Here is an 18,298-nt window from a genome sequence, read left to right as displayed (position 1 = left end):
CGGAGAAATTCTCCTCGACACCACAATATATTAATTAACTTTAGTTAATATTGTTGGGCTTTTTTCTGACCTTCAGTGTGGGGTCCAGAGCATATTTGAATATTCCGATAGATATTCAAGTAGTTAATATTGATGAATGATGAGGCTGGGAAAAATAATCATGCTTAAATGTGAAGACAAATAAATGGGTCTATGCTTAAATATAGTTAATATTTGGCCCATGAATCTATTTTGTGGTATTATCATTTAATTTAGTCTGTACTCTGTACTCATCACGATTATAAAGATTGCTTATTATTTATTTATTTTGTATCTCAATGGATCACATGAAACCATGAAGGCATGAACCCATGATGGGTTTGATATGATAATATAATACGTCTTGACATGATAACAGTACGTGTTGGGTACTTGGGTGTTATTATGAAACGACGACAAACTGTCTACAATGAGCAAAGACTGGTGGCCTTTAGCCTTTAGTTCACTGCTGCCATAGTGGCATAGTGCAGTACTGGACAGCGGACGGAACTGGATCTATATAAGATTAGTACACTCCGTTCAATTTCGTTATCTCAATTTCCTTATAATATAAAATGCAGATAACACCGTCCAGCTTATAGTGCATCGTGATATAAATAAAGTATTCTGATAGCGATTATTGGGGCCGGAGATTGTTTTTTTTCTCCCTATTTATTTACTTTTTAGTTTTTTACGGCCTACTAGTCGGACTTACACACTTTTTTTATATCATATTCGGAGACATTATTTAAAATTTTTTCTTTCCGATTTTAATTGTGAATCACAAAGGCTCGAAAATCACAAATCTCACACTCCGAGGTGTCTGTTGGTTTATGTAAAATGGAACGCGGACAGAAAACGAAGAGGAAAAAAAACGTCGTTTGATTCACAGGTAAAACCCCGACGATAATGACAAATAACGGCGATTTAAATGTTTAAGCAGTTCTAAGTACTAAAGTCTCAAAATCTTCCATCTGTACATAAGTAAAATATTCTCAGATTTGTTACCCTCAGGCCTCAGTACCGTTTCAAGGAATACTTGCCTTCAGTACTCAACATTATCTACTTGAATAATTCATGGTGTTTTGATTGTAGCTCTTCACTAATTGGCCTTGTCTCGAGATGGAAAGATTGCAAACATGGTTTGTCCGCAAGGACAAACTAAGCCTGCCACTGTGGCGGACTATGTCGACAAAATGTTACATGGCGTTCAGTGCCCTCAGTGCTGGAGCCACAGTCATAACATTTTTTTTGATATACTGGTTCTGTGGCGGATTACTGGCACTATCATTTCTGCTTATGAGTATTGTCGGTAAGTAAATGCATTCTATTAATTATTGACTATTGTACACACCAATATTGTGTAACAATATAATTCTTCCTTTTTTAAATATATTTTAGGGTTTGTTTACCATTCGGAAGACTACTTATTATATTATCCAGACCTACCTGATCACTCTCGTATTTTTGTACCTCAACCATCAATGTATGGTCTACCATATGAGAACATATTCATCAAAAGTTTAGATGGCACACGTTTACACTTATTCTTGATTAAACAACCAGGGGATTTTTCTAAGATGGTGCCAACTATTTTATTCTTGCACGGGAATGCAGGGAACATGGGCCATAGGTATGAGAAATATTTTACTCAAGTATATTGGTTTTAAAAATATTTTAAAATGCTTTTATAGATTAACCAATGTAGTGGGCTTCTATAATGAGTTGAGGTGCAACATAGTAATGCTGGAATATCGTGGGTATGGATTGTCACAAGGATCACCTTCAGAAAGAGGGTTCTACATGGATGCAAGTGCTGCAATAGACTTTATTTTAACTCGTAATGATCTAAATCTTGGTTGAATTATAGTATTTGGACGTTCGTTAGGTAATTCATTTTTCTGTGGATATTTTTCCAATCATTGACAAATATTTAATCATGAATATTATTATATAGGTGGTGCAGTTGCCATTGATTTAGCTGCTCGGTTAGAATATACCCAAAAAATCTGGTGTGTAATTGTTGAGAATACATTTACATGTATACCAGATATGGCAACAGAACTTATGTCTTCTGAACTTTTAAAATACATCCCTTTATTTTTATACAAGAATAAGGTAATTTTAATGAAATATATTAAAAAATTATCTAATTTTTAATCCTCTTTTTACTTTATAAAAGTATATGTCCAATTGGAAAATGGGCAAACTGCAAGTACCAATATTATTTGTTTCGGGCGAAGAAGATACATTAGTTCCTCCATCAATGATGACAAATTTATTTGATGCTTATTGTGGCCCTCTAAAACAGATTGTACGATTTAGAAGAGGTTCCCATAATACTACATGGAACTGTCCAGGTTATTACCGGAAGATTAGAAAATTTTTAAAGATCACAGCAAAACACAGACCTACCGCTGAAGATCTCCATTGTGTCATCAAAATTGTTTGACATTGATTGTATTAGTTCCTAAACATGATTAAAAACAATGGTATAGTTAATACAAAAGAGTAGATTATTGAAAAAAATAGTAATATATAATTTTTTCAATATTAATTTTTACATAAATGCACAAATTTTTAAAAATTTTTGCAATTGTATATTATTACTAAATGCCTGAAATTTTTTTTAAATATTTATTATTATTTATTATAAATATATATTGAGTTTCTCTACTTATTTGTCATACTTAATATATTTTTTAATTTAATATTTATTTAAGTGTTAGTCTACTATTTTATATTACACCAAGAAGTAACATTGTATGCTTTTAATAATATGTATCATGAATGCCGGTATTTTTATTTAATAAAATTGAATAATTTTTTACTTTCAGCATAATAAATTAATATATATTTGATTGTCTTATATACTTTAACCAAACAATAATAATTTTAGATATACCGATTTTTTATTACTTTTATAGGTAGAGTGTCTCCCTATATTTTTGTATTTTAAATAAAATTAATTCATGTCATTTTACAGAGTGTTAAATAAAATAATTTAAATTGGTTTTTCCTAATTTAATCCTAATGGTTCACTTTTAACAGAAAAAAGTCTTGTTGTTGAGAAAACCCTTATTGTTGAGCAGCTACTTTTTCCAAGTTAAAAAACTTTAGTCAGCGGTGACCAGTTATTGCGTACAGCAGTGAGACAACACCCATTTGTAACCCCTACCAAGTCAACTATCTATATACCTGCTATATAGTATTGCCAAATCCCTGCGAACAAGTCGGCTGCCAACTGTATTTATTAACTTGAATAAAGTACAGTAGGGTCTAAGTTGTTTGAGTAGCAACTAACAAATAAACTTTGCATATTAGGTATAGGAATTTATTATATTATTTTAGCATTGTAATAATTACACAGATTTTTTGAGTTGTAAAATTAAAATCATTATGTGTATCATATATTTATATAACATTTAAGTTGTATTAATTGAGATTTTGCATCTATATTATAATTTACTATAAATTATGCTTTGCTATGAATATATTCCAACATATATAACCCAGTTATTGTTATATAATATGTAAAAGTAATAAACTAAATAATTTAAAATAACATCCATTCTGAAATTCAATATATATTTTAATTAAACTCAAGCCAATTAAGATTGTAAATTGTAGTCTGTTGTGACTACTTTGTTCATGAAAAGTTTAGGTACTTAGATTATAAATCAAGATTTTTTTTTTTGATTACAAAGAGCAGAATAAGCGCCAAGCTATAAGCATACATTTAAAAATAATAACCATTTGTTGGTTGCGATGAGCATAAGGTGGTTATGACAAAAAATATTAGGCATTAGATTTATATAACAATACGTAGACATTTCATTGTAAAATTGGCTAATTATAGAAACACTGCAAAAAATAGAAATATTGGTAAAAGTGTCGAAACTCTAATTACCTATATGGTATGGACGTATGGTTAGATGTTTAATGTAAGTTATAAGTTATAACTACTAATAGTTACTTTAAAATAAAATATGAAAACATAATTTTAAATAAGTATTTGTACTGCTCTTAAAAATATTTATAAATTAATGAAGTAATGAAGTAATACAGGCTATATAGACCTGTGTCCAGTGCTCGAAATAAATCGGAACGCACGAGACGCCGTTCCGGTTCGTAATAATAGCCTTTACGTTCGTTCCAGTTGGTTATAATAAGAATTTAAGAAATAAGAGTTCCAGATAGTACAAAATAATATTAAGTAAATATTGAAAAATAAAATCGCCACTCGGTAAAACGTTTCTGAAAGTATTCATGTTGATAAAAATTGTCAAGTTTTCTTTTGATAAATAATATTAATTAATAATTGGGTACCTATGATAGAAGCACAGATTAAATAAAATAAAATTTAATCTGTGATAGAAGTCCAATTATAGGCTTGTTTTTTTTTAAAAGTTTACTGCTTTAATAGCTCATCATTAACTAGGTGTATAAATCGTAATTTTATCACTAACAAAATATGAGATATATGCAACAGCCTGAATAGGTCATTCACTAATATATTGATTATTTATTTCAAAAACCTAAAATACCCAATATTACAATTAAATATTAAAAATTATTGTGATTAAATGTGATGCACAAATGTACTAGGTATAAGTTTACTGGATAGTGGTTACGCAAACCACCTGCACCGAGCCGCTACCACGGCAGTTTCGTAGCCAGGGGGGAGGCTGAGGGGCCCCCGAAATGTTAATAAAATTTAAAAATCATTTTAATATAGTCTATGGTATTCGATCAAAAACTAAACCACCGCTGTGTAAAAAATTGATTAGCCCCCTCCGAAAAAAAATCCTGGATACACCACTGTACCACGGTGACGTATAAACCTGAGGTTTATCTCTGTAGTCTTCATGATTCGGCTTTGAAGTTTCTAGATAAGTCATACAAATTATACAGAGTGATTCACTGATTTGTTTGCTTATAGCCTATTAATTACATTATGATTATTCATGACGCATGACCTAGTTACCCACCTAATTAATAAATTAATAATTTGTTCGCAGATAATACAGCTTAAATTTCATAATAGATTTATACATAGGTACCAATATAAAAAATAACTGGAAATGGGTATAGACGTATATTCATTATTCGCCAACCTTAATAAGTACCTTGTCATAAACTAAATAAGTAACCAAATTTTGAATTTGGCTTTACCTACCTATGCAAATTTTGAAACATGGAATTATAAAAATACACTGTTCGCACAAGAGGTAAATAATATAGACGATTTTAAAGTAGTGAACTTCTCTCTAGTGTAGTATTATGGATGATATAGGTATTGAAAGGAAAAATGATATGATAATGATATCAAATCTTAAAATTAAAATGATTTTTTGTATTACCGTATCGTTCTGTCAACCTGCTAGATCCTGCAGTGTATGGTTTTTAAAACCCACTGTGTATATGTTGATGACAGCAGAGAGAACATACTATTATTATTTGAATAAATAAAGCTTTATCATTGCTTAACTTAAGTGCCACAAATTAATTAAAACATAAAATAATGTCGAAACACAACATTATTTCCATTGCGACCTATCTACTATAGGTAAGTATATATTAAATGAATGATTTTTAATAAAAAAAATAGCTTTCAAGTTAAAACTATTGTTAGGTATTATTTTAAAAGTTTTGTTTTTGTTTTTTGTCATATTACCTTCCTGTTAGTTAATGAGACACCGTTAATATTTATACCCATTGGCTCCCTTACATATTGTCGAGTCTCGCGTCTAAACTAACATTCGGTCGATACGTGAACCTAAAAAAAATATTAAAAACTCGTTTTTTGACTTATAAAAAGTTAGGCTATAGACAATATCAATTACTCTTCAAATAACTCAATGAGTAACATAACTATAAAATTGCAGCACCGACCACCGTGTCTGCAGTACATTAAAATGGACCAGTGGAAAGGCAGAAACGCGATCGTCACAGGTGCCGGATCGGGCATAGGAGCGGCCACGTCAGTAGAGCTGCTCCGACAAGGAGTAAACGTAGTCGGGTTGGACATCCAGTCGGAAAAGCTTGAGGTACTTACCTAGTTTTTTTCTTCCTAATCAGTAATTGTGTACAGTGTACACAATATATAGTCTATGTTAAAATATATCTGTGTATATATACAGCCATACAAAAACTATAAAGGGAATAACAGGCAGTGGCGTATTTACATGGGATATTTCAAGGGGTTATGGCCATGGTCAGTATCGACGAGATAGGAGCAACTGCAGTAGGTCAATATCGACGAGAAAATTCTCTATTCAATTATTTTGAATACAAAAAAAAGGTTTATAAACTCGCCAGACTGTCCAAACCACGTGCATGATCATTATTGATTCCACATTTCCAACCATTGCACACATTGAATAAATACGCTACTGAAAGAGAGAGAGAGAGAGAGAGTCAGAGAGAGTGCGTGTGTTTATGTGAGAAGGGGGTTATTAACTATATTCGTAATGACACAAGATAGGATATGGGTGTGTCATGTATGTCTTGTACGATGTATACTTAATATGGGAAGATTAGGAAAAAAGTCTCAGGAAAGTTTTTCACATAGAATCCAAAATTTAAATAGTTTATTTTTTGTTGGAAACAAAAAAGTTGACCGATTATTACTGTTATCTCGAGTCTATTTTGATGCAATGTCATTTCTTTTTCTGGTTTTGTTAAACATAGCTCTTTAGGTCGAGAATGTATTTTAGGTGAAACTATTATTTTAATGTGATTTTATTTTACATTTTATTTTTATTTTTTCATGATTTTACAAAATTTTGCTACTCAGAGCATTATTTGATGTTTATAGTATACTAATATAGTATTCTCAAGTTACAGTTAATTTTTCACAAATCGTTGAACGTATACCTAAATAAATTATTGCACGGAATTAATTGTTCCAATTAAAACCATCATATTGGTATATTAGGTATTTATGTCTAGTGGCCAGATAAAGGCAAAGTGTAAGAATTAGACATTAGTGTATTAAAGATTATAGATACTATGCAGCATTTGTTGACCTCCGTTCTCATACATAATATTATGACAATTATGTTAAGGTCAAAGTAGGAAATCCGGGCATTGCATAACAACGCCCGAACACATTTTGGGAAATGTAAGAAGTAAGATGTTAGTAGGTACTCAAATTGTTCATACATTGGTCGGGCATTGTACCAGATTTCCAGAGGCAAAGATGAGTAACCTGCCCGGATTCAAGCTGACAAATTTAATTAAATACTGCAGCATGCTGAGTTCATTTATATCGAATGGTATTTACTATTTACACGTAACAATAACACTACAAAACTATAAGAACATATTTTATTTAACCTTGATGCCATGGCTTACGAGATGCCTATCTAATTGGAACCAATTCACGATATACAAATATATGTTTGTCATTAAAGTGTGCAACGCTTAACTTTTTTTAGTATCTTAATCATAATCCCCCCCCCCCACCTGCCACATAGGTTTGATCTCCTTATTTGTATATAATATATTGATATACACATAGGTACTTAATACCTATGTACTACACCCTTCGTCACGCGACATTATAATTAATAATATGTGAAATATAAATAATATTGGTTGCCACTTAGAAATTGGCAAATTCGTTAGAAGACGTCTCAACTCAGGAAGGCAGCCGGCGAGGAATTTTCTATCCCAAGACCTGCGACATCACCGACGAACGAGCAGTACAAGATGTGTTTGGTTGGGTGGACGCTGCGCTCGGTGGCGTCAGCGTGTTGGTCAACAACGCTGGCATCATATTGCGAAGTAGTCTGTTGGGCAAGTACCATATTTTAATATACAATATACATAGGTGTGTTAAGGTATCATCCGGCCGATTGCCAAGCCACCGAATTTAAATAAACTTAATGTTATTGTTATCGGATAGATAATTATACAACAGGTGAAATAAAACTAAAAACAAATAATAACTATTTTGAATTTTTGGAAACAAAGACTTTGTTCAGATTTTTCAACTCTATTATAAATGTCAAATTGGTATTGCTTTTTATCAACATAATTATTTTAATTAGTGAAACAAAATTTGTAATCGAATCTTCAACGGTCTTAATCGATCTCCAATTATTGAAAAATAAACACTATTTTCACAATCAAAGGTTTCGTGCTTGCATTATTTGCTGTTGAATTTATCACTCTTTTCTCTTGATTTTAATTTTTTTTTCTAAATTTTTTCTTTTTAAACTTGAAATTCTGAAACAGATATCTCCAATATGATCACAGCCGTTAAATTTGAAAGGATAACTACTGTTGGTTTTTGCTCCAAATTCTTCAAATCTCTGTTGTAACTTTTCACATAATACCTGTACTTATTCATTATTGCCTAGGTATTTGTATTTTTTGCCTCATCTCCATCATCTACCCTTCACAAATTGTATTGTTAATTCATCAGTAGAAATGGTTTCTATAGAAATTACCACATAATTGTTGGGATTTTGGATTATTTGTATAAAGTGACAAACAATATAATTTTCTTACAATTTTGATTAAGAGGACGCTATACCCGCATGTGTTGTCTCCGTCTTACAAGAGCAGAAACATATCAAATTTTACGTTCAGTAGATCACGTTGAGCTCAGTTAGCTTAAAAATTAGAGTGAAGAATTGACTTCTTATTAAAATTAAAGGTAAAATTATTAAGGAGGGCTTCTCATGGATTTTTTATTATATTTTAATTTTAAAGAGAGTTATGAGTATTTAAAAATTGTAAATTGTTTGTACAACTTAAAATACTCATAACTCTCTTTAAAATTAAAATATAATAAAAAGCCTACGAGGAGTCCTCCGTAATAATCTTACTTTTAATTTTAATAAGAAGTTAATTCTGCACTCTAATTTTTAAGCTAACTGAACTAAACGTGATCTGCTGAACGAAAAATTTGATACGTTGCGCTCTTGTAAAACGGAGATAACACACCGGGTATAGCGTCCTCTTAAGACGGACTATAATGTTTCAAATTCATACGATATCAATGACAATTGACAATCATATTATCTACTTGTATAATTAGTTGCTCCCACTATTAAAGGTGTATTAAAGGAGAATCTATACAGATTGGCTAATTTGGTTTCGGCACTATTAGTTAGGTATAATATATGAATAGAAGTCACCTATTATATTAGGTAGTAGGTACTAACAATACATATATGCAGCTGTAATCACGTATGTTTTAAAAAAATTATATTAACGTAATTTTATGTTGTTGTAAACTACATTGGACTCATTAGACGGTACGTTGAAAGATTGGAAATGTTTTATAAACATCAATGTGTTTGCTCAATGTGTGTGTTCGAGAGAAGCGTACCGATCGATGTCTACGAACAATATTAACGGGCACATTGTTCAAATAAACAGGTAAATACAATACAAACATTTAATAGAAAATATGTGGTGAGAACAAAATCGTTTTGTCACTTGATAATCCAATAATTGTAATAATATTATGAAATGTTATACTACTTCTAATGTCATAATATAGACATATAGTATAAATATACTCATATGATATGTGACATTGATCTTATGTAAGTAATTCGCAACTCATTATATTATAATGTGTAAATGTTTATTCATTGATAATACAGTTTATTACCTAAATATAATATAACTATACCGGCTATACCCCTGCAATGCAGGCTTGTGCCGCCCAATATATTTATCGAACAAATAAGTTTTGTTCGTTTTATATTGATGCACATCTCGCATGTATTATTATTAATTATTATAAATGTATAACGATAATAACTAATAATTAATAAGTAATATATATTTAATCGTATGCCTATTTTGATATTATAATGCATTTATGCCTATGTATCCATAGTATTGGCGGTCATTCTATCACTCCGTATTACGCGCACAAAATGTACAACGCTTCTAAAAGAGCCATTACGGTGTTGTGCGAAGGTCTTCGACACGAACTTAGTCTTGTAAATTCAAAAATCAAAGTATCGGTGAGTTCTGCGATATACTTACAGCTGGTTGCAGCTATTTAACTGTAATTTCGCATTTTTAGCTGTAAGATACTTTAATTGTGGAGCTAAATTTTTTATAAAGGCTAGTAAAAAAAACTTGATATACCTATACGTGTATTATGAATACATATTTGAGATCTCAGACCCCTATTAACACGACATTTTTTTAAAAATTATTTATGATATTATTTTTGTTATACACGTTTTGTACCCACATATTATGACTAGTACATATGAATCTCTGCGCATGTGTACCTAATACAGTATAATGTCTGTATAATAGTAGGTATATATATAATAATACCATCACCTCTAATCGCCGTAATAGATAATATAATACATTATGCTTGCATAATGATTATTGACGCCGACTAATTCGATAATAAGTAGGTATTCTAATATATTGATTAGTATGTCTTAATTCGTAATGCTTAATATAATTAATAAAGCGGTATCAAATGTAACAAAAAACTGCTCGCTTTCGATTTGTGAGACAGGTGAATCTACTGACCCGAAATACTAAATCGTGTCAATATTTCAATGATACTTTTGCTGCCATACTCGTTCTTCGGTCCCTCTTCGCAGTGGCACCAAACTAAATTTTATTTGGGAGGGGGGGGGGCAATGGGATTGAAATAGCTTGCCCACACAAGCAATTCAAACAGAGTCGTTAACTTCTGTGTATCTGTTCAACAACTTACCACACCTACACGAATTAAACTCAGTCGATGCGTATAGCACCAAGCCACCACACACACATATTAAATAGCACATAGATTGTGTTCTTTAACATTTTCCAGTAATCCCTTTCGACATTTGACATTTGACTGAGTGGCTGACTCAATCGACGATGGGTATATTTTCACGTCTGTACCATAAATATAAATTTAATCTATATTTAGTGTTGTTATTTACAATAGTAGCATACAGTGAATTTATAGAGATTCTGAAGGACAATGTTATTCCCAAATCCCAATAAACAAATTCACATTTCACCCACCCACCAATTCTAACAAGGGAGCGGCTGTCGCTCTTGATACATGGATTCGGCGCTACTGCCTTTCTCTTCGTCTACTGCAGACCACTTATTTGATTAGCTCCCCAATATTATTCGTTTCATACACAATTATTTTTAAGTACCTACCGATTCAACATTTTTAATTACATATCAATCAAGTTTTGAATTAACTATAATACATACATTTTTATCGCTACACTTTATTATTATCTTGTTGTTGTGAGTGGTTCAACCCGACACCAGTATTGTAAAATAAAATATGGGAATAGCGATAAGTTGCCTACCCCGGCGCCGTAATAATATCAATAATATATTAATTTTATTCCACGGACTTTTTGTCCCTTGACCACTATTATTAATAACTATACATATTTGATATGTTATCTTGTACGTTGAGTATGTATATAGATAATTTAAAAAAAATTGTATTTCAGAGTATCAGCCCGGGTAGCGTGGATACGGAAATTTTCAACACCGCAAAATTCAGACCATCATCTCAGGTCGTCAGTTCAAGACCAGCTTTGAAACCGGAAGATGTAGCAGCCATGGTGATCGCTACTTTGGAGACGCCTCCCAGTGTGGAAGTTTGTATTTTAAGTTACAATTAGATAATATCAATAGTCAATGTATAATATTCCGATATTCGACGAATCAACGAATCTATATTATGTATATAATATGTTTGTAATTTTTTCGCAGATAGCAGAACTAACAGTTATTCCCACAGGATCAACTATACAATCCCACGGAATGCCTAGTCCAGTCAATTTATCTAATAAATAAATTTAATTTTACGACCTATAGTCGACCTAGTATGTATTAGATCCCACTCAAAATGAACTCATGTTTATGTTTTATTTTTTGCTTGAAGAGTGTATAATAAGTACGTTTATATTGTCTGTAACTACTAACTATGTATACTATGTATATGTAAATACTAATAAGAACTTAACAAAAATTGTCAATTAAAAACAATATTGATTAAATTACTTCTAAATTTGAGCATTTAACTTTAAATTGTTTGACATACACATGTTTCGTATTTTACGAAGAAGTAAGACCTGCGTTGCATTTGCCTCCTGTTGTACCTCAAACAGTCAAACCAATCAATGCATTTTGATAACATTGCTTCTACTTCTGCGTGACTAGTTGATGGTTTTAAGTCAAGTACTGAATCTTCGACGTCGTCATCAACTTCTTCGTCAACGGTAGTGACATTAAAAATAATTTGATCATCATTTAATCATCACTATTGTTATACATATGATAGTCGTCGCGTTAGGTACCGCGACGTTTTTATCGCTATCGCATTACCTACACATAAACTTTTTTTTGACGATGACCGATGACGGATAACAGAAACTGACGGTAAATCGAGTGACTGGTAATCGAGTTTCTACTGTAATGGATTTCGTGAAAAATAATCAGTTTTTCATTGATATAATATAGTTGCCATTAGTTTCAAAAAATAAAATAATTATCATGATTGGAAATTATTTTAGGCCTATATTTTAAATTTTGTCAAAGCAACTGGGTTGAAAATCTTTGTAGTTAACATTTAATGGAAATTAAGAACGGGTAGTCCAAGGCCAAACGGGCATTTAATTCGTCTCAGGAAACATAGTTCAGGATCAGCTAGTATTTAACCAATTGAAAAACTATATTGATGGTATTATATAGTAATAGATCTAGTGGCCAGTGGGATTTAATTATGTAATTAATGGTAATATGGCCCCTGATTATAAATTAACAACCGAAATTGGCAAGTAATTGTAGTATGAGTGAGTGCGTATGACCCTGGTATCCCGCTTAACAACTTTCTTAACTTAAGAGAGCGCAATAGAGGTCCGTCACTTGTCAGCCTGGCACCTCAAAATTAAAATTAACAGTGAAAATAATATGGATTTAGAACTTGGTTTCGTACTTAAAGTGTATGGCTTAGGTACTGCCTACTGAGTACTGGAGGGGTTCACAGCGTAAATATTTAGTATGGAAATTGTGGAAGAGAAAATATAGATATATAAAAATAAATATTTTTATTAATTTGTTGAAATACTTAAATTATAAAAAGTAAAAAAACTTTAAATTTATAGTGGTATTTTGGTCATTGGACGATTGAATATACGATATCACAAATCTGGCTTCCTACGATTCTACGAAAAATTCTTCTCAACAATTTTTCTAGTTTATGTTTTTATTGTAAAACCCTCTAGAAAGCAGTATTACTCGAATTACAAAACCGTGTTATTAGGTAAAAAAAAAGTTTGATCACGTTCGACATGTGTTGCGCCTGTACACAGCGGCAGCCTTGGATACTCAGCGTTATAATTTCTAAACGCCCGCTTCACCCCGCAAGCAATAATAGCAGTACCGCTCCATGGTTCTAAACAGGATTTTCTAGCCGTATATTGTTTATATTATACATATAAGTACTCTAATAACAAATACGGAAATATTAATATTAAAATTATTTTGAATATTTTGCAACTAAATAATATAATTCGTATTCGTAATACTATATTTTACATAAATAAAAAATTGAAAACCAGATATATTAAAGTCGCTATACATAATAAGCTCGAAAACGCATGACTTGGATATTTTTTTTTTCGACAAAATTAGTAATTTATAATATCACTGATCAAACATTTAACCTGTATAATTAAAACAACGATTATATCGTATGAACTCAGAACAACATCGACAATTTTTAAGGGTTTTTTTTATGAGATTGATTGATATGGTATCATTATTTGTTAACCATGCACAATTGATGGTAGTTGTCAACTTGAAAGAGTTTTGACCGTTCAGGGTAAATTTTTGAAATTTGCTGCTTTCGCATTTGGCGTACCTAACCTTACCTCACGATTATGAACCAGTGTTGCAGCTACTCCTTTTGTTTACCCCATGGCCCATGTGATAGGATGAAACAAGGCAATCTAACGTTTCTAAGTTTTTTCTAAACTTATTAATGCCCTAGTCCTCCTATCTAATTTCAGAGTTCCTACTTTTTGTTCCAGATACTTTTTCCCTTTCCGCATTCTTTTTAGCCGCTGTAATTTTACTAATCGTCCTATTGTCCGTACCTATGATGTAACGGCCGTACATCATTTGCGCATCGTCTGTTTACCTGTGCCAAAATATCGTACATCATTTGCGCATCAGCGCTAATTATCGTTTGAGCATTGTCCGTTTTACCTGCACCAAATTATTATACATCAAATGCGCATCAACATGCTGAACAATAGAATTGTATAAAAAATAGTTTTTCATTGAAAATGTAATGATTTTCATAAATCATATGTAATAAACAAACCCATATAATTAAAATAAATTGAATAAATCTTCAATGTTCATCAATTTTTATTGAGGCATAACAATTTTTTTATCTTAGTTATGTTATTGCTAACTATAATGATAATCCTACACAATATTATCTCAATATTCTCAGCTTATCGGCCCATTAAGTGCCATCGCTGCTATCACAAAATCTCTCCATTTCTCTCTACCATATGCGTCGTCAAACATATTTTAAAACAGAAATATCTGTACAATATTTGAAAGTTGATGAATGAATTTCAAGATCAAAGTTAGAAAACAACTAGCACTTTTGGGTGTACACCTTTTTTAAAATTCTATTGTTAAATAATATTGATGCGCAAATGATGTAAGACCTTTTAAACGGCTGATGCGCAAATGATATATAACCCAAAAATCGAACGATGCGCAAATGTCTTACAAAAAAGGTCTAAATTAACAATAGCGATGCGCAAATGACAACCGGCGGATGTAACTGGCCAATTAGGACCCACAATCCCCACGGTATATTTAGTGTAATTATTGTCTGTTCATTCTTAATTTTTTGTAATTTTCTTTAAATTATTATTTAATACAGTACAATGTAAGTGGGCTCGTCCCGTATTTAATATTAATTTATAAATTAATAAATAATTTCAGTTGGCAAATAAGTAAAACCAACATGTTTTATAAATTTACAATAGGCAACATTTAATCCAACTGAGTAACACAACTAAAATCTTGGATCTTGGAACACTAGATTTTAATGTTATTGAGTAAAAGTAAGAAAAGAATTTATGGGTATTAACATCTTCAAGTGTACTACTAGCCACTAGGAAAAGCTATATTTGGTCGACAGGGTTCATAAGCCAAAATAGATGTTTTAATATAACTATCATTGATATTTTCGTTAAAATGACCTCCATGAGTTGGATATTCATGCTTTAAATTCAATGATCTACTACACCAAAAAACAAAAATCAAAATTGAATTATATTATTTACATTTACCAATAATATTTGCATTAACAATAATGTTTCATCATCAGTAACATTAACTACTTCTGCAATAACAACAACCGATTCAGTTGATTTAGATACACATGCATAATTCGTATTGTCATTATCGGTGTCGTTAATATTACAATTATACACAACTTCTGTACAAAAAATACAATTTTAAATGATGGTTACTTATTATATTTTATTACTTTATTTTAAAATTAAACTAAAAAACAAAAATTTTTATTTACCTACAGAAAAAAGTCCCAACAAGTAATGTATGACTGTATGAGTATGATGGTTACATAGCGCTTTTACATTAATTGCAATAAATTAATTATTATTATTAAAAACATACCTTTGATAGGTTTAGTGTTTAGATTTTCAGGTAATCAAGTAATTGTGGTTTTATAAAATCATCTAATGACTCTTTTAATTTAAGTTCTTTAATTTTTTTAATTTTAATTTTAATTTTTGAGCCCTATTCAAATATTGCCTTGAAGCCATTTAGTTTTTAATGAAAAAAAAAAACAAATTAAGTAACGTACAAAAATAAATAACAATTTTAAATGTTTTCAATAAACATAAAACTAAAAACATGTAGTCAGCAAGGTAGCTATAACCAATAAGTAATAAACTAATACAATAATAATATTAGGAATTAAGATATATAAAATTATTATTGTATTAGTTTATTAACAGATATCATTGTATCAATACAAGAATTCTATAAATAGACTGGTTTTCATGTCTTATTATCGCCTTAGATCATATGATCTAAGATTATCGGCATACGTATATTGTCATGACCACAGTCCACAGAATATATTGTTCAAGTTTATATGAGCGGTATAGAGTGGAATAATATGACGTATCTGCAAAATGTTACCCATTACTCCGCGCTCATAATCTGTATTAAGATTTACAGCTCCAGAATCCAGACGCCTTGGCCTCTAGTGCTTGACTATTATCGTAAATAAACTATATTTTTTTCGTGCATTTTATGCATCTTACCGTGTTGGGGATGCTTATAATATGAGGTATTACATATGTTATAAATATTAATCACGAGTTAGGAGCTTATTAAGTGAACGAGTACGACTATTTCAATTATTTACTATATTGTGTGACACCTATTCTATTGAACCACTGTTAACTTACCAATTTACCAATTTACCATTGACTGTAGGCAGCACAACAATAATTACCTTTACAACAATACATAGGTAAGTTTGATACAAAGTTTAAAAATATTCGTTTTATCATAAAATTTCCTAAAAGTTAAAATTAAAATTAATTATTCAAATCATACATTTTTTAGTAGCTTAATATTAATTTTAAGATATGTAAGTTATATGTTATAAACTAAACTGCTATGATTTAGAAGGCTGCACTATACTAAAGTAATAAAGTATATTATGTGACATGGCTTATTACTAAATGTTGTAGTTTGGTCGAATCGGACGATTTTGGCCTTAAACGTGGTTGCAAAAAAACGTTTTCATAATTATAACTAACTCCGCCTAACAAATTTCAAACCTCAGATACGTACCCGGGTTCGTTTCCATGTTTCTCGGAGGTTTAGACTTCAGATCAGTAGATCACTGCAGGTTAAAACTCTAATAAAAGTTTAAAATCAAGATAATTTCATATAATGTCATTTCTATATAATCGTATGGTAATACAAACTAGGATCATTGTTAAATAAAATAAAACAAACATAACATTTGTTTTTTATTGACTATTTTGATATTTATTTTATAAACAGCTTGTATACAAACCGGTAGGTACTTTTGTGTTGTGTGGAACTGCTATTACATCAGTATATGGTATAAAAAACAACTGTTGTCTGTTCTTGAATGACTAAAAAGTAAAAACTGCGACTTAACTGAAACAGTTAAACGTAGCTGTTATACTACCTCGTTTGGCTGCCTGAGCGCTCTAAGTACATTCGCACGATTTTAACATCGTAATTTTTAAACCGAAAATATTGGTACGTTTGTTTTTACAATAGTACTTGTGCGTTGGGCCTCGTTGTTTGTAGAAACATGATTATCCAACAAAAACATACTCTCAAAGTCCCACAAAAAATGGCGGAGTTCATTTTATATTTTAATTTGTCTAGTTCATATGATTTTTAAAAAAACTGGCCTTATTAGGCCCTACAGAAATATGTCGTAATTATTTTTGGCAAAATGTCAACTATAATAATTATCAGATTAAAGAAAATATGATAAGAATGAGCGTATAAAAATTATTACGATGAATGTAGGTATATGTAAATACGTAATTATTTGAAAATTATATCCAAAATTATAAACAATTCCTCTGTGGTTCCATAGTCCATAATATTATACTTGTTTTTATTATAATCAGTGACGCCGAACGTCTAAGAAAATGTACTTAAGCCAATAATTGAAGTATTCGTTAATTGTAAAGAAATACAATTTTGCACAGGCCTACATATTACTTGATCTACGATCTGAATATTTTTTTCAAAGTTTACTCGTGTAGTCGTGTGACGTGTATCATGTATGTTAGTTACTTGTGGGATTAAAATATGAACAATAACATAATACATAATTACATAAGTAATACATTTAAACGTTTTAAAGATCTTGGCATACCTACTAGAAATATGTACGGCATTATGCATTAGTTATGCCATTATAACATGTCGGTAAACAATAATATAACCAGTAAAACCTGTATGCTTGATATATGGAAATTATCTACATTTTTTCTATTTTAGACAGGTTTCATTTTAACCAGGGTCGTAGTAAAATAATTTTAATTATATTTGTTTCTGCATAATATTATAGATATATTAAATATATTTGTCTACAAATGTACATCGTACATAATATTATCTATGGGTACCGACTACACCTAATATTATATACAACTGTCTACTACATGTCTACATTAATGAATATTTTTAAGGTTTT

The 18,298-nt window shown here is 30.7% G+C and overlaps 2 protein-coding genes and 1 long non-coding RNA gene across 6 annotated transcripts; 2 read left to right on the top strand and 1 right to left on the bottom strand.

The window, feature by feature from the left end:
* The first annotated feature begins 462 nt into the window (after window positions 1-462).
* Window positions 463-2,481, top strand: LOC111040684 (protein ABHD13). The gene is given in 6 exon segments (XM_022324686.1): window positions 463-910; window positions 1,114-1,330; window positions 1,420-1,651; window positions 1,713-1,906; window positions 1,976-2,136; window positions 2,201-2,481. Coding segments are annotated over 5 exon segments (1,047 nt in total). The 5' UTR covers window positions 463-910; window positions 1,114-1,140; the 3' UTR covers window positions 2,471-2,481.
* A 2,955-nt stretch (window positions 2,482-5,436) lies between these two features.
* LOC111040659 (farnesol dehydrogenase-like) lies at window positions 5,437-11,956 on the top strand. Of its 4 annotated transcripts, none has more exons than XM_022324648.1 (7): window positions 5,437-5,587; window positions 5,907-6,068; window positions 7,632-7,821; window positions 9,288-9,414; window positions 9,884-10,013; window positions 11,487-11,636; window positions 11,752-11,956. In XM_022324648.1, exons 2-7 carry the CDS (start codon window positions 5,937-5,939, stop codon window positions 11,833-11,835), a joined length of 813 nt encoding a protein of 270 aa, XP_022180340.1. In that variant the 5' UTR covers window positions 5,437-5,587; window positions 5,907-5,936; the 3' UTR covers window positions 11,836-11,956. The 4 variants fall into 4 exon arrangements, with proteins under 4 accessions (XP_022180340.1, XP_022180341.1, XP_022180338.1 ...); XM_022324649.1 differs by having other exon boundaries at window positions 5,437-5,653; XM_022324647.1 differs by lacking the exon at window positions 5,437-5,587 and adding an exon at window positions 5,660-5,838.
* A 2,192-nt stretch (window positions 11,957-14,148) lies between these two features.
* LOC111040679 lies at window positions 14,149-14,829 on the bottom strand. Its single transcript, XR_002605229.1, has 2 exons — window positions 14,369-14,829; window positions 14,149-14,250 (listed from the first exon to the last, which is right to left on the bottom strand). It is a non-coding gene; the product is annotated as an uncharacterized LOC111040679 (long non-coding RNA).
* Window positions 14,830-18,298: the final 3,469 nt, after the last annotated feature.

The sequence above is a fragment of the Myzus persicae genome, unplaced genomic scaffold (assembly GCF_001856785.1).
Source record: "Myzus persicae strain clone G006 unplaced genomic scaffold, MPER_G0061.0, whole genome shotgun sequence".
In the NCBI taxonomy this organism is placed as follows: Eukaryota; Metazoa; Arthropoda; class Insecta; order Hemiptera; family Aphididae; genus Myzus; species Myzus persicae.
The sequence above is the reverse complement of the archived record's forward strand: the minus strand, read 5'-3'. Positions and strand labels throughout refer to the sequence as shown.

Excerpts from the sequence above, each read along its gene's own strand:
- LOC111040659 (XM_022324646.1), top strand. The coding sequence starts at position 5,880 with ATGAGTAACATAACTATAAAATTGCAGCACCGACCACCGTGTCTGCAG. Across the intron at positions 6,069-7,631 it reads TCCAGTCGGAAAAGCTTGAG|AAATTGGCAAATTCGTTAGA; the intron begins GTACTTACCTAG and ends GTTGCCACTTAG. Across the intron at positions 9,415-9,883 it reads CACATTGTTCAAATAAACAG|TATTGGCGGTCATTCTATCA; the intron begins GTAAATACAATA and ends ATGTATCCATAG.